The sequence below is a fragment of the Oncorhynchus gorbuscha genome, linkage group LG02 (genome assembly GCF_021184085.1).
Source record: "Oncorhynchus gorbuscha isolate QuinsamMale2020 ecotype Even-year linkage group LG02, OgorEven_v1.0, whole genome shotgun sequence".
Lineage (NCBI taxonomy): Eukaryota > Metazoa > Chordata > Actinopteri > Salmoniformes > Salmonidae > Oncorhynchus > Oncorhynchus gorbuscha.
The window spans coordinates 80,218,408-80,236,222 of NC_060174.1; the positions used below are offsets into that span (position 1 = coordinate 80,218,408).

General features: G+C 43.7%; 1 protein-coding gene across 1 annotated transcript in view; it reads left to right on the forward strand.

The window, feature by feature from the left end:
* LOC124010665 (active breakpoint cluster region-related protein-like) overlaps positions 1 to 17,815 on the forward strand; it is a 129,200-nt gene that overhangs the window by 106,847 nt on the left and 4,538 nt on the right. The window contains 5 exon segments of the mRNA XM_046323332.1: positions 13,170 to 13,229; positions 13,951 to 14,060; positions 15,543 to 15,682; positions 16,784 to 16,918; positions 17,110 to 17,215. Of these exon segments, the coding sequence (XP_046179288.1) occupies positions 13,170 to 13,229; positions 13,951 to 14,060; positions 15,543 to 15,682; positions 16,784 to 16,918; positions 17,110 to 17,215 (551 nt within the window).

Consider the following 17,815-nt stretch of genomic DNA (forward strand, 5'->3'; position numbering starts at 1 on the left):
GGGGAAGCCCACACACACATAATGGACGGAGGACTCAGTGGAGTGTGGAAGCGTGGAGTAGAAGTCATCTAGAGAAAACGCATGGCAACAGGCACACAGGACGACAGAGGGAGAAAGAGAAGGACAGAAAGGGGAAGAGAGTGGGTGAGGAGAGAGCGGGAGCGAGGGGGGTGGAAGGTTTAGAGTACAAAAACGTGCTTCTTGTCACGATACGAGAAGGTGTCCGTGTTTGGTGCTAAAATGATTTAGCCTCTTTTTTCCCCCACCCTTGTTAAACTGATTTGTGGAGAGTTTGTTCTTTTGAGGTTCCGTTATATGTTGTGGACATATGGTTGTTTCTGATGGGATCTAAATCACCCTGTTAGAGGTCGCATCTCCCTCTTCTCTCTCTCCTTCTCTTCTTCACCTTCCTTATTCCTTTTTTACGCACTTCCTCAATTGGTTACCAATTATGGGAAAGGATGAGAGGCATGAAGGCTATGAGGAAAGGCACAGAGCAGGATTTGTCATCTCTCTCGCTCTCCTTCTCTGTTATTTGGAGGTGTGTTCTCACATCTGGAGAAACAGAAATAGGTTGTAACAGCAGCAGCTCATTCACTCCCCCTCCTCCTCCTGCATCACCTTCCCTCCCGGTCTCTCTGCATCCCTCCTCTTTCTCTCTCTCGCTCCACATCCCCCTCCTCCTGCTTCACCCTCCCTCCCAGTCTCTCTGCTTCCCTCCTCTTTCTCTCTCTCGCTCCACCTCTCCCTCTCTCTGCTTCCCTCCTCTTTCTCTCTCTCGCTCCACCTCCCCCTCCTCCTGCTTCACCCTCCCTCCCAGTCTCTCTGCTTCCCTCCTCTCCCTCTTCTCGCTCCACCTCTCCCTCTCTCTGCTTGCATTACTGGAAATCAGATTGTGAGCTGTGGAGATGCTGGCAGCAGCTCAGTGTGGAATTAGCTTGACATCCCAGAGAGGAACCAGTGTGGAATTATCCGGCTTTAGAAGAATGAAAACCATGTCAGGATCAGGATTCTCTGTTCTCACAGACTGAAGCTGCCTCTCAAACTTTGTGCCTTCCTTATCTACCTTAACTTCAATTTTCACCTTATTTTATTTATCTTAGTTTCCAAATGAACATCAACTGAGAGACACTTTTCTAGTCTCCACATTTAAAAGAGAATCCCAACCTTGGTATTTGGTGTTGATCTTTGACGTGAGGTTTTTCTGGACAGCGGCTACCTTGGGGATTTTGTTCCTAGTTAGTTCATATTATAACCCCGTGGGCCAACGCCTCAGGTAGGATGACGGAAATCCTGGTGTCAGATGTGAACCTGAACACCGTGTGTGAGCTGCTGGAGCAGCAGTGCTGTGTGGAGGATGACCAGCAGAACAACCAGCAGCAGCTTCAGCAGCCTCAAACCCCCTCCTCAGCCATCAAGAGGCACACCAACACCGGGGCAAAGCTATGGGCTCGTGTACGCAGCAAGCTCCTCAAACAAAAGGTCCCCTTTTTCCTTGCTTTCTTTTCTTTCTCTTGATCAGCTAAGTCACGGTTGTCCCTCTGTCATTGTGTTCATCTTTTTACTCTCTCTTTCCTGTGTGTGTTTGTTTTCATCCCTTTCTCTCTGTACTTGTATTTACTGTGGTGAAATATGCACCTGTAACTGGTACTGCTACTCCAGCTAAAGCCTCCATGCTCTGTGCTGATGTTGTTAGATGACACTGGTATAGAAATGAAAGATTTAGGTAGAGGAGATCATTTACTTGTGTAATGTACTGTTGGTGCGGAACTGCAGTAACTGTCTCATTGCCCTGAGTACTGTCTATGTGTGAGATGCTACAGTAAATTGAATTCACAGCCTTGACCATTACTCGCCTACACCCTCCCCCTCCCCACCCCCTTTTCACTTTCTCACCCTCTCATCCTCCTTCCACATCTACCACTCTGATCTTTCCAAGCTCTCTCCTCAGTGTAAAGCCAGTGAAGCTGAATGGTGATATACCTCTGTGTGGTTGCTGATCTGTTAAGGTAATCAGAGGTGTTTTGGTGTAGCTGAGAGTGTGAGACTGCTCCCTCTGCTGTCCTGTAGAGGAATTACCCTGAGACACTGATCTAAGGCCAGAGTGTTGTTGGTAGAGCTTAATTATGACCCACAATCCTCTCAGCAGGGTACATGGTAACCCGGGGAGAGATTAATTACTGATCCGACAGGTTAATTACTGTCATCTCAATGACACGTTGTGGAGACGCATGGTGCAGTTCACTACTCTTTCAAGTTTGACTGACTCCTCTGTCTGGGGAACACGCACGCACGCACGCACGCAGACCTTAGCTTCAGGTTCTAGGTCAGGACTCATGTGTGAGAGGAAGAAGAAAGAGGTTATTTTTAGTAAATACTGCTTTTATCCCCTGTGCAGATGTGCAGCACACATTTTTACAGAGGCAGTTAATATATGGCAGTTTGATATCAGTATGCTGGTATCCATTAGCCACTATACTGCGTCATACACTGAGTACAAAGCATTAGGATCATTATGCTCTTTCCTTGACAGACTGACCAGGTGAATCCAGATGAAAGCTGTGATCCCTTATTGATGTGACTTGTTAAATCCACTTCAATCAGAATAGATGAAGGGGGGGACAGCACATTTACATTTGATGAAATCATTTCAATAGATTGCGCTTCTCTGGCAAAATGTGGAAGCAATATAATGAACCCTGAGCAGCTTATTGTGAATACCAGATCTATAGACAGGTCAATAAAGACCCTCCTGCTGCTGGTGGCTGGAGTTGACAGGTCTATCTCTCTGCTGGTCTCGCCTGACACTGCAGACCTGGATTACAGGCAGAAATCCCCCCAGCTTTACCCCCATTGATCTCAGCTGATCCCAGACCTATCCACAGCACTGGCTGAATCCTCCCACACTTCAGGCTTGATCTGGGAATCTGGGAGAGAGGACAGTCTTATCTGTTTGGGCTGTTTTGATTCTTCTATTTAAATGACATAGACAATTGGTTTGTTCAGTGCTGCACACTTACAATGTTAGTTTCCTATATACACTGATACTCAGTTTAAACACAGAGCCATACTCTCTGTACCTCTTTCATAATCACAGTATAGTACACACCTTCACACACACACACACACACACACATGCCTACTCTCACACTTGCACATATTTTCACACACTTGATCATGCACTTTCATGTTCATCTCTCGTCTCTCTTTCACATACACATCCTCCCATAGAAGCATACTTTCACACAGTTATGTGGTCTCATTCATTCATGTTGAGTGAGTCTTTGATGGTTGAGTCTGAATAAACGTCAGGTCTATGAATGAACTCTGTCTGGTCCGGATCCAAACCCGACTGGGTCTGAATTATTCCCCACCATATTCATCCTACAGCAGCACAGAGAATCAGGCATTGAACTGGAGGGATTAAATGAGGAAGGAAAGAGAGGGTGGGTGTGGAAGAGGAAGAGGAAGGAAAGAGAGAGTGGGTGTGGAAGAGGAAGAGGAAGGAAAGAGAGAGTGGGTGTGGAAGAGGAAGAGGAAGGAAAGAGAGAGTGGGTGTGGAAGAGGGAGAGGAAGGAAAGAGAGAGTGGGTGTGGAAGAGGAAGACGAAGGAAAGAGAGAGTGGGTGTGGAAGAGGAAGACGAAGGAAAGAGAGAGTGGGTGTGGAAGAGGAAGAGGAAGGAAAAAGAGAGTGGGTGTGGAAGAGGGAGAGGAAGGAAAGAGAGTGGGTGTGGAAGAGGGAGAGGAAGGAAAGAGAGAGTGGGTGTGGAAGAGGGAGAGGAAGGAAAGAGAGAGTGGGTGTGGAAGAGGAGAGGAAGGAAAGAGAGAGTGGGTGTGGAAGAGGAAGACGAAGGAAAGAGAGAGTGGGTGTGGAAGAGGAAGACGAAGGAAAGAGAGAGTGGGTGTGGAAGAGGAAGACGAAGGAAAGAGAGAGTGGGTGTGGAAGAGGAAGAGGAAGGAAAGAGAGAGTGGGTGTGGAAGAGGAAGAGGAAGGAAAGAGAGAGTGGGTGTGGAAGAGGGAGAGGAAGGAAAGAGAGTGGGTGTGGAAGAGGAAAAGGAAAGAGAGTGGGTGTGGAAGAGGAAGAGGAAGGAAAGAGAGAGTGGGTGTGGAAGAGGAAGAGGAAGGAAAAAGAGAGTGGGTGTGGAAGAGGGAGAGGAAGGAAAAGAGAGTGGGTGTGGAAGAGGGAGAGGAAGGAAAAGAGAGTGGGTGTGGAAGAGGGAGAGGAAGGAAAGAGAGAGTGGGTGTGGAAGAGGGAGAGGAAGGAAAGAGAGAGTGGGTGTGGAAGAGGGAGAGGAAGGAAAGAGAGAGTGGGTGTGGAAGAGGGAGAGGAAGGAAAGAGAGAGTGGGTGTGGAAGAGGGAGAGGAAGGAAAAAGAGAGTGGGTGTGGAAGAGGGAGACGAAGGAAAGAGAGAGTGGGTGTGGAAGAGGGAGACGAAGGAAAGAGAGAGTGGGTGTGGAAGAGGAAGACGAAGGAAAGAGAGTGGGTGTGGAAGAGGGAGAGGAAGGAAAGAGAGAGTGGGTGTGGAAGAGGGAGAGGAAGGAAAGAGAGTGGGTGTGGAAGAGGAAGACGAAGGAAAGAGAGAGTGGGTGTGGAAGAGGAAGAGGAAGGAAAGAGAGAGTGGGTGTGGAAGAGGAAGAGGAAGGAAAGAGAGAGTGGGTGTGGAAGAGGAAGAGGAAGGAAAGAGAGAGTGGGTGTGGAAGAGGAAGAGGAAGGAAAGAGAGAGTGGGTGTGGAAGAGGGAGAGGAAGGAAAGAGAGAGTGGGTGTGGAAGAGGGAGAGGAAGGAAAGAGAGAGTGGGTGTGGAAGAGGGAGAGGAAGGAAAGAGAGAGTGGGTGTGGAAGAGGAAGAGGAAGGAAAGAGAGAGTGGGTGTGGAAGAGGGAGAGGAAGGAAAGAGAGAGTGGGTGTGGAAGAGGAAGAGGAAGGAAAGAGAGAGTGGGTGTGGAAGAGGAAGAGGAAGGAAAGAGAGAGTGGGTGTGGAAGAGGGAGAGGAAGGAAAGAGAGAGTGGGTGTGGAAGAGGAAGAGGAAGGAAAGAGAGAGTGGGTGTGGAAGAGGAAGAGGAAGGAAAGAGAGAGTGGGTGTGGAAGAGGGAGAGGAAGGAAAGAGAGAGTGGGTGTGCAGAGAAGGCTGGCTGAGGCCGAATCAGATATTATACTCTTTTAACACCATGATCATGATGTTTTCTGTTACATTTGTTCTGTCCTCTCCTATACTGATTTCCATTTTGCCGTGTTATTGTGTTTTACACCTTGGTGGGCGTCAGTTACAGTATCCGTAGAAGTCCCAGTAAATAATCATGAAAAGCAAATGCCTTAAAACCAGAACAAAAGCAGTTTTCTGCTCGTTTGAGTATGACAGAAAATAAAGTATAACCATAATTCTCCCAATCCCTAAATATATTTCTCAACACATAAAAGGGTGGTGTTCCATTTCAGTATGCTGATTAGTGTAGATGATATGTTACTGTTTCATCACACTTGCCTCTTTGAAGGGCCTTAAAATGCCAGTCATAAATCTGACTGTCACTACAGGGGTATCCAGCACTTCACCCCCATCTACCAAAAGGATTTTCCAATCGTTTCCGAACAGAACCACTATTTTTCTAATAAAGTTCTGCATAATAAAGTTCCGAACTGGTTCGAACCAAAAAAGTAATGGTTTATAAAGTTCATTTTCATTCATTTTTTAACACATGAAATCAACAGAGGCATTAGAAACCGGTTCTCAAGAATTTAAAATAACGGTTTTGTTCCGGAACACCAGAGAGAACTTTCGTTCCCGGTTCTGTTTCCGCTCCTCGGTTCTGTTCCTTGAACCGGTTCCAACCCCTGCTACTGTACCTACACAAAGAGTGTTAGCATTCGGCTGGACTAGAGGAATGAAAGGGAAACAAAAGACCCTCTCATACGGTATCAATGGTGTTTCCAAATGCTGTTTATCTACCTGCCTATAAATGACCTGTACAAGCACTTTTTTGGATGACCCATATTATCACTGTAAATACTCTAATTACAGCTACATTATGGACTAATACAAAATTCAAACTTTCCATCCAAGACCAAAAGAAGGTCATCAAGGGATTGATAATGTGTTTGATAATGCGATTGGAAACCCCTTCTACATCTGATTGAGTTAACAGAAGATAAAACAGATAGGCTGTTACCACAACTTATCATTGGAAGTCATCTGCTTACATGTATTTTATTCTGGGGTTTGACATAAGGAAGCCCAAGGACTCAACATACTCTCTTTCTCCCTTTTGCTCTGACTTTCTGTCTCTTTCTCTTCCTCTCTGTCCTTTTTGTCCAGGCATCTGCTTAGTGTACAGAACTGTATTTCCCTGCTGGTGATTATCAGAGGGTTTGTACTACCTGTAAATCATCAGTGTTAGTTGTGCGTGCTGCAGGCAGGAACATGCTGTTGTGTACAGAACTGTGAGACCAGTAGTGTCCCTTTCTCCCTTTTGCTCCTGAAATCATCAGTGTTAGTTGTGCGTGTCTGCTGTTTGTACAGAACTGTGAGAACAGTTGTCCCTGCTGTTGATTATCAGTCACCCTTTTGTCCTGTAAATCATCAGTGTCTACTGTGGCGGGAACATGCTGTGTGTACAGAACTGTGAGAACATGGGATTATCAGAGAGGTCACACCTGCATCAGTGTCGCTGTAGTGTACAGAACTGTGAGACCAGTAGTGTCCCTGCTGGTGATTATCAGAGAGATCACCCTCTCCTGTACTACCTGTGAATCATCAGTGCTGTTGTGTACAGAACTGTGAGAACAGTAGTGTCCCTGCTGGTGATTATCAGAGAACACTACCTGTAAATCTCAGTGTCGTGTACAGAACTGTGAGAACAGTAGTGTCCCTGCTGGTGATTATCAGAGAGGTCACCCTCTCATGTACTACCTGTAAATCATCAGTGTCGCTGTAGGCGGGAACATGCTGTTGTGTACAGAACTGTGAGAACAGTAGTGTCCCTGCTGGTGATTATCAGAGAGGTCACCCTCTCATGTACTACCTGTAAATCATCAGTGTCGCTGCAGGCAGGAACATGCTGTTGTGTTAGCCTTGTCTTAAAGCAGATGCCTTTATGTTGCATGATGTTTATGAAGTTGGATCTTATACTGTATGCCTGAGACACGTTGCCCTTAGGGGTTGTGATAGGATGCTTGGGCTGGTCCTTGGCCAATCATAACTCTCTGCCTGCTGAGAACGCGTGCTGGTTAGGCTCAAACCAGGAAGTCTTGTCAGGAAGTTCATGACAACAGAGTCAAAAGGCCTTACATTTCACTTGTCTATAATGACATCAGCATCTGTTTACCAAAGTGTCATATTATTAATAAGTAGAATGATGTAAACATTTTACATAGCTATGTTATGTTATGTATATTCATTCTTACGTTCATCTGCAGCTAAATTTAGATTAAAAATATTGTCAACTCATATGGCTTTGTTTTTGTTACAATCATCAGGCCAGTAATATAATCTGTCAGCAGAGAAAAGAATGATGCTCTTGTTTGTAGAGCTCTTAATAAATAAATAAACAATCCCAGGATGCTGTTTTTAATTAAATGAAACCCACTGCCCATGCAGTTGAGCTAGTTAGTTTCTAATTAAACCGGATGGGAACATTGCTGCTTATTGTTCATTTAAAACAGAACAGTCAGTCACAGAATGAATATTTAAATGTCATCTCCCAGTGAACAGAAAGTGAGAGGTACAAGGAAAGTAGCAAAGCACAAAGGAAATATTAAGAGGAATTAATGAATTTGCCATATCAAAAGTTCATACTTCATCATAATTAAGTTCTGCCTTTAAAAAATAATTCCCTGTTAATCTAACAATGGGATTAATTAAAGACTTTGGCAAGCGTCTGTGTAATCAGAGTTCACACTTTTCTTCCCTGATGCATTGTTCACATACTATATTGCCATGTTTTGATAACTTCCAGTGCTTTGAAGTTCCACATCCTAGAGGCTGTTTTCCTTCCTCAGAACGGAAGCAATGACAGTTTATTTTTTTACATGCGTCATCCATAAACCAATGTCTTTGACCAAAATCTAGATCTGTCATTTTATGTCCTATGTGAGAAGCAGGTACCTGGGTTATGGTGATGGAGACTGGCTGTGTTGTAGATGCATTATACCACAGTATCCTCAGGAGGGTTGCGGAGAGTTCAGTAAGAGATGGATTTAGAATAGGAACATCTCCAGAGGGACCTCGGCATCTGTTTTTCAAACTACTTCAACCCTGCCTGTGCTGTGCTCTGTCCCCCGTTGGCAAACAGCAGTGGGATCAGTAGAAGGGCTTCTCACTATGTACAGTATGTGTGTGTACTGTGTGTTTCGCCTGCCTTTCTGGACATGTATGTTTGATGTATACTCAGTGGAGGCAACATAGAACAGGTGTCAGCCACATGTCCACATGTCCACATGTCCACACCACACTATACATAGAAGAGAGCTGACATCACAGTAACCTGAGTGGCTCTCTTCTCATCCACTGACTTTCCATGTATCAATTATTTCCCCCTCTCGCTTGTCATATTAAGTGTGTGTGTGTGTGTGTGTGTGTGTGTGTGTGTGTGTGTGTGTGTGTGTGTGTGTGTGTGTGTGTGTGTGTGTGTGTGTGTGTGTGTGTGTGTGTGTGTGTGTGTGTGTGTGTGTGTGCTGGTGATGTCTAGCTAGGTCTCTCAACCAGGTGCTCTGTACTGGCTGTGTTGAGATAGGGAGGGACCACTAACTTCCCCAGCTGAGCCCCCCGATCCACAGCCAGATCACCATGTCCCCAGCCCACTCGAATAGCATTGCAACAGACACACACACACCAGGAGAGTCGGCCCTCAACCTAGGGGTCGCTCAGAGAACAGTGTGTTCCCACAAAACAGAGCATCATGCCGGCTAAAAGGAACACACCTCATTGCTACTCATCCACTCGAACTCACACTCTCAGAATTCATGTTTTTCCTCTTCTGTTTTTCTACATGCAGTATGTTCTGTTCCACATGAAAGCTGATTGTACAGTGTAGTCAGTGTGGATATGCATTGTAACAGTATCATCTGACCTACATCATGTATTATGATCCTCTCCACAATCAGTCATGGTGTTTTAGGCCGCATAAAGGAGGCTTTGACCTCTGGAGGAGTGACACGGTCCTCATTGGAACCATTGTTTGGTTTAGGGTTTCCTATATTTGTGATTTACTGCTTTTAATATTCCATATCCTTCCACCAGCCTGTGTTTCACCAGCCTGTCTTTCTTCTACAAACACAGGCTAATAATATTTTTCAAGGATTCTCTGGAGAGAGAGGATTTGGCTTTGTGATTCATCGCTTGGATTTGGAATAAAAAATGCTTTGAGGACCCGCCCCCTTTCTGTTTTTGTTCATGCTTCACCTCATATAGTCTTCCCTCTGATTGGTTTCACTCAAGACAACTTATTTTTTTCCTCATCTCCTGTTGTTTTACTAGCCAGATGGGCAAAACCCCAAGTCACGTTGGGGAGATCATTCTTTCCAAAGCAACCTATCTATCTTCCCCCCCCCCATATATCCATCCTCTGTGATAGGTTGAGAATATAGTGTAGCACCGTACTGAATCAGTGGCACTTTGGTCTCTCCTCCTTCCCAGGCAAGGAAAAGAAAACTGATAAATTGGGGCAGAAGTTCTTCCTGGAGTTTTGAATAAAGCAGCAGTGTATTAGAGGTGAACGGTGGAGTGATTGAGGGGAAATGGGTGCGCTTGACTGCGCTCTGCTCAGCTGCATAAAACTTTAAAATAAATATGTTTTATTGTCACATACACCAGATAGGTGCAGTGAAATGTGTTATTTTACAGGGTCAGACATAGTAGTTAGGCTCTTCGTATAACCCAATTTGACAACAACAAAAAATTGTATTGAGAAGTGCGTAGAGCCGTAGACCGTAATTGAGAGAGGGGAGAGGTACTGCATTAAGTTTTTAGGGATTGATTTGGGTGTATTACAGTACAGTAGTGAGGACCCCATAGCCATGATTAGGGCAACCTTGTTAAAATCCCAAACCATGTTGACAAAATTTCCCCTAATGGTAATAGGTGTCAGAGTAATTGATTCAAAAACGTTTTTTTATTAGGTAATTAGACTGCCTAAATACAAACATTTATGAGTGCTAGCTTAATGTAATGTTACGAGAAAGTGAGTGTGTTGGCCTTGCGCTCGCTCAGCAATAAACGATTATGCGGCTTAAGACAGACAAGCACATCATCTAGGAAGGTAGTAATGGTTTACACAGGGAGCTGCTGTATCCGTGTATTAAAGGCATTAGCTCCATGTTGTAGAACTGCTATGCTAGTCAGTGGCTGCGGTGTGTGTATCACAGCATGTTCAGTGTAAGCTAGGTGGAAAAGCTGTCTGAGACTTATATAGAGTGCCTTCAGAAAGTATTTACACACCTTGTCTTTTTGACATTTAGTTGTTACAAATTGGGATTCAAATGGATACAATTGTATTTTTGTTTAACAATCTACAAAAAAATACTCAAAGGTCAAAGTGTAAGAAAAATTCTAACATTTTTTAAAGATGAATGACAAAAAAAACAATATAATAGCTTGATTAAGATAAGTATTCAACCCCCTGAGTCAAAACACCTTTGGCAGCGATTACAGCTGTGAGTCTTTTTGGGTAAGTTTCTAAGAGCTTTGCACACCGTGAAATATTTGCTCATTATTCTTTATTTAAATTCTTCAAGCTCTGTCAAGTTGGTTGTTGATCATTGCTAGACAGACATTTTCAGGTCTTGCCATAGATTTTCAAGCTGATTTAAGTAACAACTTTAACTAGGCCACTCAGAAACATCCAATGTCATCTTGGTAAGCAACTCCAGTGTATATTTGGCCTTGTGTTTTTAGGTTATTGTCCTGCTTTAAGGTGAATTTGTCTCCCAGTGTCTGTTTGAAAGCAGACTGAACCAAGTTTTCCTCTAGGATTTTGCCTGTGCTTAGCTCTATTCCATTTATTTTATACCTTAACATGATGCACCCATCACCGTTCTTGAAAATATGAAGAGTGGTACTCAGGGATGTTGTTGGATTTTCCCCAAAAATAATGCTTTGTGTTAGGAAGGACGCCTGTATCTTTGTAGTAACTGGGTGTATTGATACCCCATCCAAAGTGTAATCAATAACTTCACCATGCTCAAAGGGATATTCAATGTCCACTTTTTTTATCTACTCTACCAATTGGTGCCCTTCTTCTTGAGGCATTGGAAAACCTCTAGTCTTTGTGGTTGAATCTATGCTTGAAATTCACTACTCAAATGACAAATAATTGTATGTGTGGGGTACAGCGATGGGGTACTCATTCAAAAATAATAGAATCACTATTATTGCAAACAGAGTGAGTACATGCAACTTATTGTGTTAATTGTTAGGCATATTTTTACTCCTGAATATATTTAGGCTTGTCATAACAAAGGGGGTTGAATACTTATTGACTTGACATTTCAGCTTTTAATTAATTTGTAAAAATGTCTAAAAACAAAATTCCACTCTGACATTGTGTTATGTGTAGATCAGTGGCACAAAATCCAAATGTAATCCATTTTAAATTCAGGCAGATGTCTCTGGGGTTTGCTTCTCATCATACATCATATCAGAGCTCTATTCTCCCAAGGCAGCATGAGAAAACTGCCCAGCTCTGCCTCTGCTACTGAGCAGGCTGAAGCGTGTGAGGCAGTCATTTTCATGGCCACTGCTTACCCCTAGAGACAGCCATACGTAAATGGGAAAAACACAACCCCTGTCCCTGTCTCACTTTCTTAAAGAACACACTGCCCTGTCTCTACCCACAAGCATTTCAGCAGAGCTACAAAGAACTTGGCCTACAATCAGATGACAGTTCAGCTTACAAGAACTAACAGGAACAAGATGAAACTGGGCACTAGCAATATCAATAAAATGGTAGTGAACAGAAAGGGCAGCAGCAGTGCTTTCATTGTTGTGTGTTAGCCTATATTTGTGATTTACTGATTTGAAAAGGGGGGCTTTCTTGTGTGGTGTATTTGAATCTCAATCAATGTGATTCTTGTTCACATTAGTGAAAGGAGGGAAATGTGATACATTAGTTAGTTAGCCCAGTAGAGGACCGATGTGGTGAATGGACTGTTTCATGATGCATGAAAGAGGAAATATTGTGTGTTTTAATGCAGAGATGATCAATGTCATTTGGTAGGGACAGACACACACAGAGCCCTCAGACTGGCTAGGCTACAGGGGTTCCTCTCAGTCTAAACATACACACACACATTACCCAGCGTGCACCACTGCTCCATCCACACATGGGGCAAAGTCCATTTAACTTTATCAGATGTCAGCATCCTGTAAATTTTATATGGAGGAGAAAAGAAAAACTGCAGTTGAATCTGAAGTTCCCAGGGATTTTTGGTTATTTAAATATAGACAGGCCAGTCTGGGAATTTCCATTGAGGAGGCAAAAGGAAAACGGGGTCTTATTTTCTCTCCACGTAGCAGCAGTCAGAAAATAGCCCCCCTCCTCCTGCCTATGTTGAAGGGAGAGTCTCGTCTCGGAAAACAAACTGTAACGTGGCCTCTTTGTTCTCTTGGCTGGACTTTAAAGGAGCTCTTCAGAACCTCACCAGAGCATGACGGGAGAGACACATATGGGACAGGTGCTTGAAAGAGAGAGCGAGAGAGCAGTGAACCCTGGGTAGGCAGAAGTCCAGAGCTGGCTAGGTCCAGGGGTGTGGTTATAGAAGAACAAGTACAACACAAAACATAGTTGAAGTTAACATAACATGGACGTCTTCATGTGTGTGTCCTAATAAACAGACTAATTCATCCAGTGCAGGGAACCCTGGGTACTCAGAGAGCTGGCTAGGTACTGTGGTGTAGTGACAGTCAGATTAAGTTAACACAAGAAGAACACATCACACAGGCACCATGCCAGAAATAAGGCTTTAGTGTCTCTGCTAGAGTGCAGTTGTACATTTACGATACAAGGAGTGTGTTCTGTGATGGTCCATGTGATTGTGTCCATGATCGTGTACATGTATTTGAACACTCACTGCTCTTGTCATACCTTCTCTCAGTCTGCTATGAGGTTATGCATCGATTATGGCATGGGCAGAGAATATAACGAAGGAAACTTAATCATGTTCTTTCTCTTTGTATTTCAGCTGGACCCCCAGACGGTGCAGTCCAAGAACTGGCACGTGGATGTCATAGAGATGAATGGGGTAAGGGACACCAGGAACCTTTGGGGCCAGTTTGCCAGATCAAGCCTTTTCTTGGACTAAGAAGCTCTTTCAATGTTGAATCTCCACTGAACATGCTTTTTAATCTAGGACTAGGCTTCATCTGTGTCCAGGAAACCAGCCCTTGATTTCCTAATTCCATTCCTGATAATATAAACAATAATAATATATGCCATTTAGCAGACGCTTTTATCCAAAGCGACTTACAGTCATGTGTGCATACATTCTACGTATGGGTGGTCCCGGGGATCGAACCCACTACCCTGGCGTTACAAGCGCCATGCTCTACCAACTGAGCTACAGAAGGATGATCCTGTCAGTCATTTACCCATTCAACCCCATCAATAGAAGATGACTTGTCAGGGCTTAGTGTGTGGATATTATAATGTAGCTTGTTATAGTTTGCCAGAGACAATGCAATATTATCTTTACGAGCTTGGCCAACTCTGATTTCTCTGCAACGGTGTTTTTAAACAGCTGTAATACCTAACCACTCTGGATCTTCTTAAACTCCTGGATGTTGTGAAATGATCAAAAAGAAAGCACTTGGAAGCTGTGTATTTTAAACTCATTTTAAATTAGGGACTGGAGATGAACTGTGTCACTAAAAGCTGCTGCAATGTTCACGGTACATAATCCCTGTCAAATAATCAAATAAAATAATGCAGACTGTTTGACACTTTGTATGTATCGTTTCCCACAGATCAAGGTGGAGTTCTCCATGAAGTTTACTAGTCGGGACTTGAGTCTGAAGAGAACGCCCTCCAAAAAACAGAGTGGGGTGTTCGGTGTCAAAATCAGTATTGTGACAAAGTAAGCCATGTTGGATTTCTCTCATAATAAACTAATGAACAAACTACAGTGCCTTCAGAAAGTATTCACACCCTTTGACCTGTTACATATTTTGTTGTGTTACTGCCTGAATTTAAAATGGATTCAATTCGATTTCAATTTGTGTCACTGGCCTACACACAAATACCCCATAATGTCAAAGTGGAATTATGTTTTCTGACATTTCTACAAATGTATTAAAAATGAAAAGCTGAAATGTCTTGAGTCAATAAGTATTCAACCCCTTTGTTATAGCAAGGCTAAATAAGTTCAGGAGTAAACATTTGCTTAACAAGTCACATAATAAGTTGCATGTGTGCAATAATAGTGTTTAACATGATTTGTTTTATGACTTCCTCATCTTTGTACCCCAAACATACAATTATCTGTAAGGTCCCTCAGTCAAGCAGTTCATTTCAAACACAGATTCAACCACAAAGACCAATGCCTCGCGAAGAAGGGCACCTATAGGTAGATGACGTTTAAAAAAATATTATAAACAGACATTGAATATCCCTTTCAGCATGGTGATGTTATTAATTATACTTTACATGGTGTATCACTACAATGATACAGGCATCTTTCCTGACTCAGTTGCCGGAGAGGAAGGAAATCGCTCAGGAATTTCACTGAGGCCGGTTAGAGTTTAATTGGTGTGTAGGAGAAAACTGAGGATGGATCAACAACATTAGTTACTCCACAATACTAACCTAAATGACATGTGAAAAGAAGCCTGTACATAATACAAATATTCCAAAATATGCATCCTGTTTGCAATAACGCATTAAAATAAAACTGCAAAAAAAATGGGATTAGAACTTAACTTTGTCCTGAATACAAAGCCTTATGTTTGGGGCAAATCCTACTCAACACATCACTGAATACCACTTTTCATATTTTCAAGCATGGTGGTGGCTGCATCATGTTATGGATATGCTTGTCATTGGCAATGACTTGGGAGTTTTTTTAGGATAAAAATAAACGCAATAGAGCAGAACAATAACCTAAAACATAAGGCCAAATATACACTGGAGTTGCTTACGAAGACTAGATGAATGAATGATATTGAGTGGTGTGGTTAGTTTTTACTTAATTTGGCTTGAAAATCTATGGCAAGACTTGAAAATGGCTGTCTAGCAATGATCAACAATCAACTTGACAGTGCTTGAATTGCTGCCAAAGGTGATTCTAACGTGTTGACTTGGGGTTGAATTTAGAATTTAATCAATTTTAATCCTACCTTGCAAAATAACAAAACGTGGAAAAAGTCCAGGGGTGTGAATACTTTCTGAAGGAGCACTGTATGTCACTATGTGTAGTTAAGACTACATCACTTCAGGATAAACCCCTCTCTATAATCTTTCTGTACAGTTTGTTTGATTGCTAAGATTAGCATTAACGTTATTTGAAAGGGGCCGTGTTCTAATATCAATTCTGATGTGTGTTGGGTTTGTCCCCCAACAGGCGTGAGCGCTCCAAGGTGCCTTACATAGTCCGTCAGTGCATTGAGGAGGTGGAGAAGAGGGGGATCGACGAGGTGGGAATCTACAGGATCTCAGGGGTGGCCACTGACATCCAGGCCCTCAAAGCAGCATTCGACACCAGTAAGAAACACTCACACCTCCAACACTGTAAAATACACCTGTCTTCATCAATAGAACCAGGAGATTGTCTTGGCCATGGGACCTGACCAGGCATAACTCTGGGCCTATAAACTGAGTATAGAAAACATTAAGGACACCTGCTCTTTCCATGACATAGACTGACCAGGTGAATCCAGGTGAACGATATGATCCCTTATTGATGTCACCTGTTAAATCCACTTCAATCAGTATAGATGAAGGGGAGGAGACAGGTTAAAGAAGGATTTTTAAGCCTTGAGACAATTGAGACATGGATTGTGTATGTTTCCCATTCAGAGGGTCAAAGGGCAAGACAAAACATGTGATTGTAGAGTCCATGGCCCAACGATTTAAGACTATTCTGAAGGCAAAATGGGGGGGGGGCTGAAACTCAATATTAGGAAGGTGTTCCTATTGTTTGCTATACTCAGTGTATATAAGCTATAACTAGGGCCATGAGTTTTTCCTGGTCAGGTTACATTTTCAGAAATAACTCCAGGCCCTACATTATCAACACAAGTCTCCTCCTGAGCTGTCCTGTCGTTCCTCTCCTTCCATCCTCCATGTTGTACGGCGTGCCGGGGTCAGGCTAGCAGGCCCATGGCAGAGGGTCTTCAGCCTGGCTATTAACAGAACGAGTTGTGGGAAAGGGCAGGAAGAGCACAGGGGAGCTGCAGCTGTCAGCTGTGTGTTGTCCTCCCTGGGAGTACCAGGGTGCATCCCAAATGGCACCCTATTACTTCTATATTTCATTGCTTTTGACCAGAGCCCTATGGCTCTTTACAGCCAGGCTGTGCACTGTATATGGAAATGGGTGCCATTTGGGATGCAACCCATGTCTCTGTCACGGCCCCTAGACCAAACCAAAGATAACCCCTTCTGTGTCTCTGCTGTGTTCATGGCTCACTGAGCTGAGATCACTGGTGGTTTGGGTTTTAAACAGTGTTGTTGCTTGTTATGTCATCTCTGGAGCCAGAATGATCAGTCTGGAAATGAAGTAGTTGTTTGGTTGAGGCTGATGCGCTTCCCTTGAGCTCATGTGTGTTTTTGTTTTCTCTCCCCCTCCCTCTCTCCCCTCCACAGATAGCAAAGACATCCTGGTGATGTTGAGTGACATGGACATCAATGCCATTGCAGGGACTCTGAAGCTGTACTTCCGTGAGCTGCCAGAGCCCCTGCTCACTGACCGCCTGTACCCAGCCTTCATGGAGGGCATAGGTACGACCTCTGACCCATACCAATACAATTAGTATGCATCTCAATAGTCAGTTATAGGGGAGTTATTCCTTGATTTTATTGAGACCACAACATGGAAATGATGGTTCATATTCCCCCGTAGAGGGGTAATTCTTAAATTCTCTTCTGTTCTTCTCTTCTTTCCCCTCTCTTCCTCTTCCTCTTCTCTACAGCTCTGTCAGACCCTGCAGCCAAGGAGAACTGCATGATGCACCTGCTGCGCTCTCTGCCTGACCCTAACCTCATTACCTTCCTCAGCCTGCTGGAGCATCTCAAGAGGTACACACACACATAATCTACCATAAAGGCTAGTAACCATTACTGTTGACAGTTGAGCCATATTAACTGGCAGCCTAATACATACAGATCGTATATTGGAGAAGTTCTGGCCAGAGTACGGTACATGTGCGAGTGGTTCTTTAAGCCTGCTATAAAACTGTGTTCTGGAGAGCTTCACGTTCAGCTGCACTCTGCCTGAGGTCATGAGGTGTGCTCCTGCTACTGTGACCGCACAACGCTCATTAGCCACTGACTGACTGCCCCAATAAGACAGAGGACAGAGGGAAAAGTCATCAGTGCTCAGGCCAGACATTGTGTGGTTAAAAGAGCATACGAATGCCAGGCCCTGGAGAGATGACAAGTATACACTGGCCCTTTTAAGCCAACCCGTTAGTGGTGAGGTTAAGGAGCTAGACTGAGGAGTTATGGTCCAGATGGAAGGACGCATTTATGTCAATGAAAAATGACTTCCCTACTGCTAAAATGACTTCCCTACTGCTAAAATGACTTCCCTACTGCTAAAATGACATCCCTACTGCTAAAATGACATCCCCACTGCTAAAATGACTTATCTACTGCTAAAATGACTTCCCTTCTGCT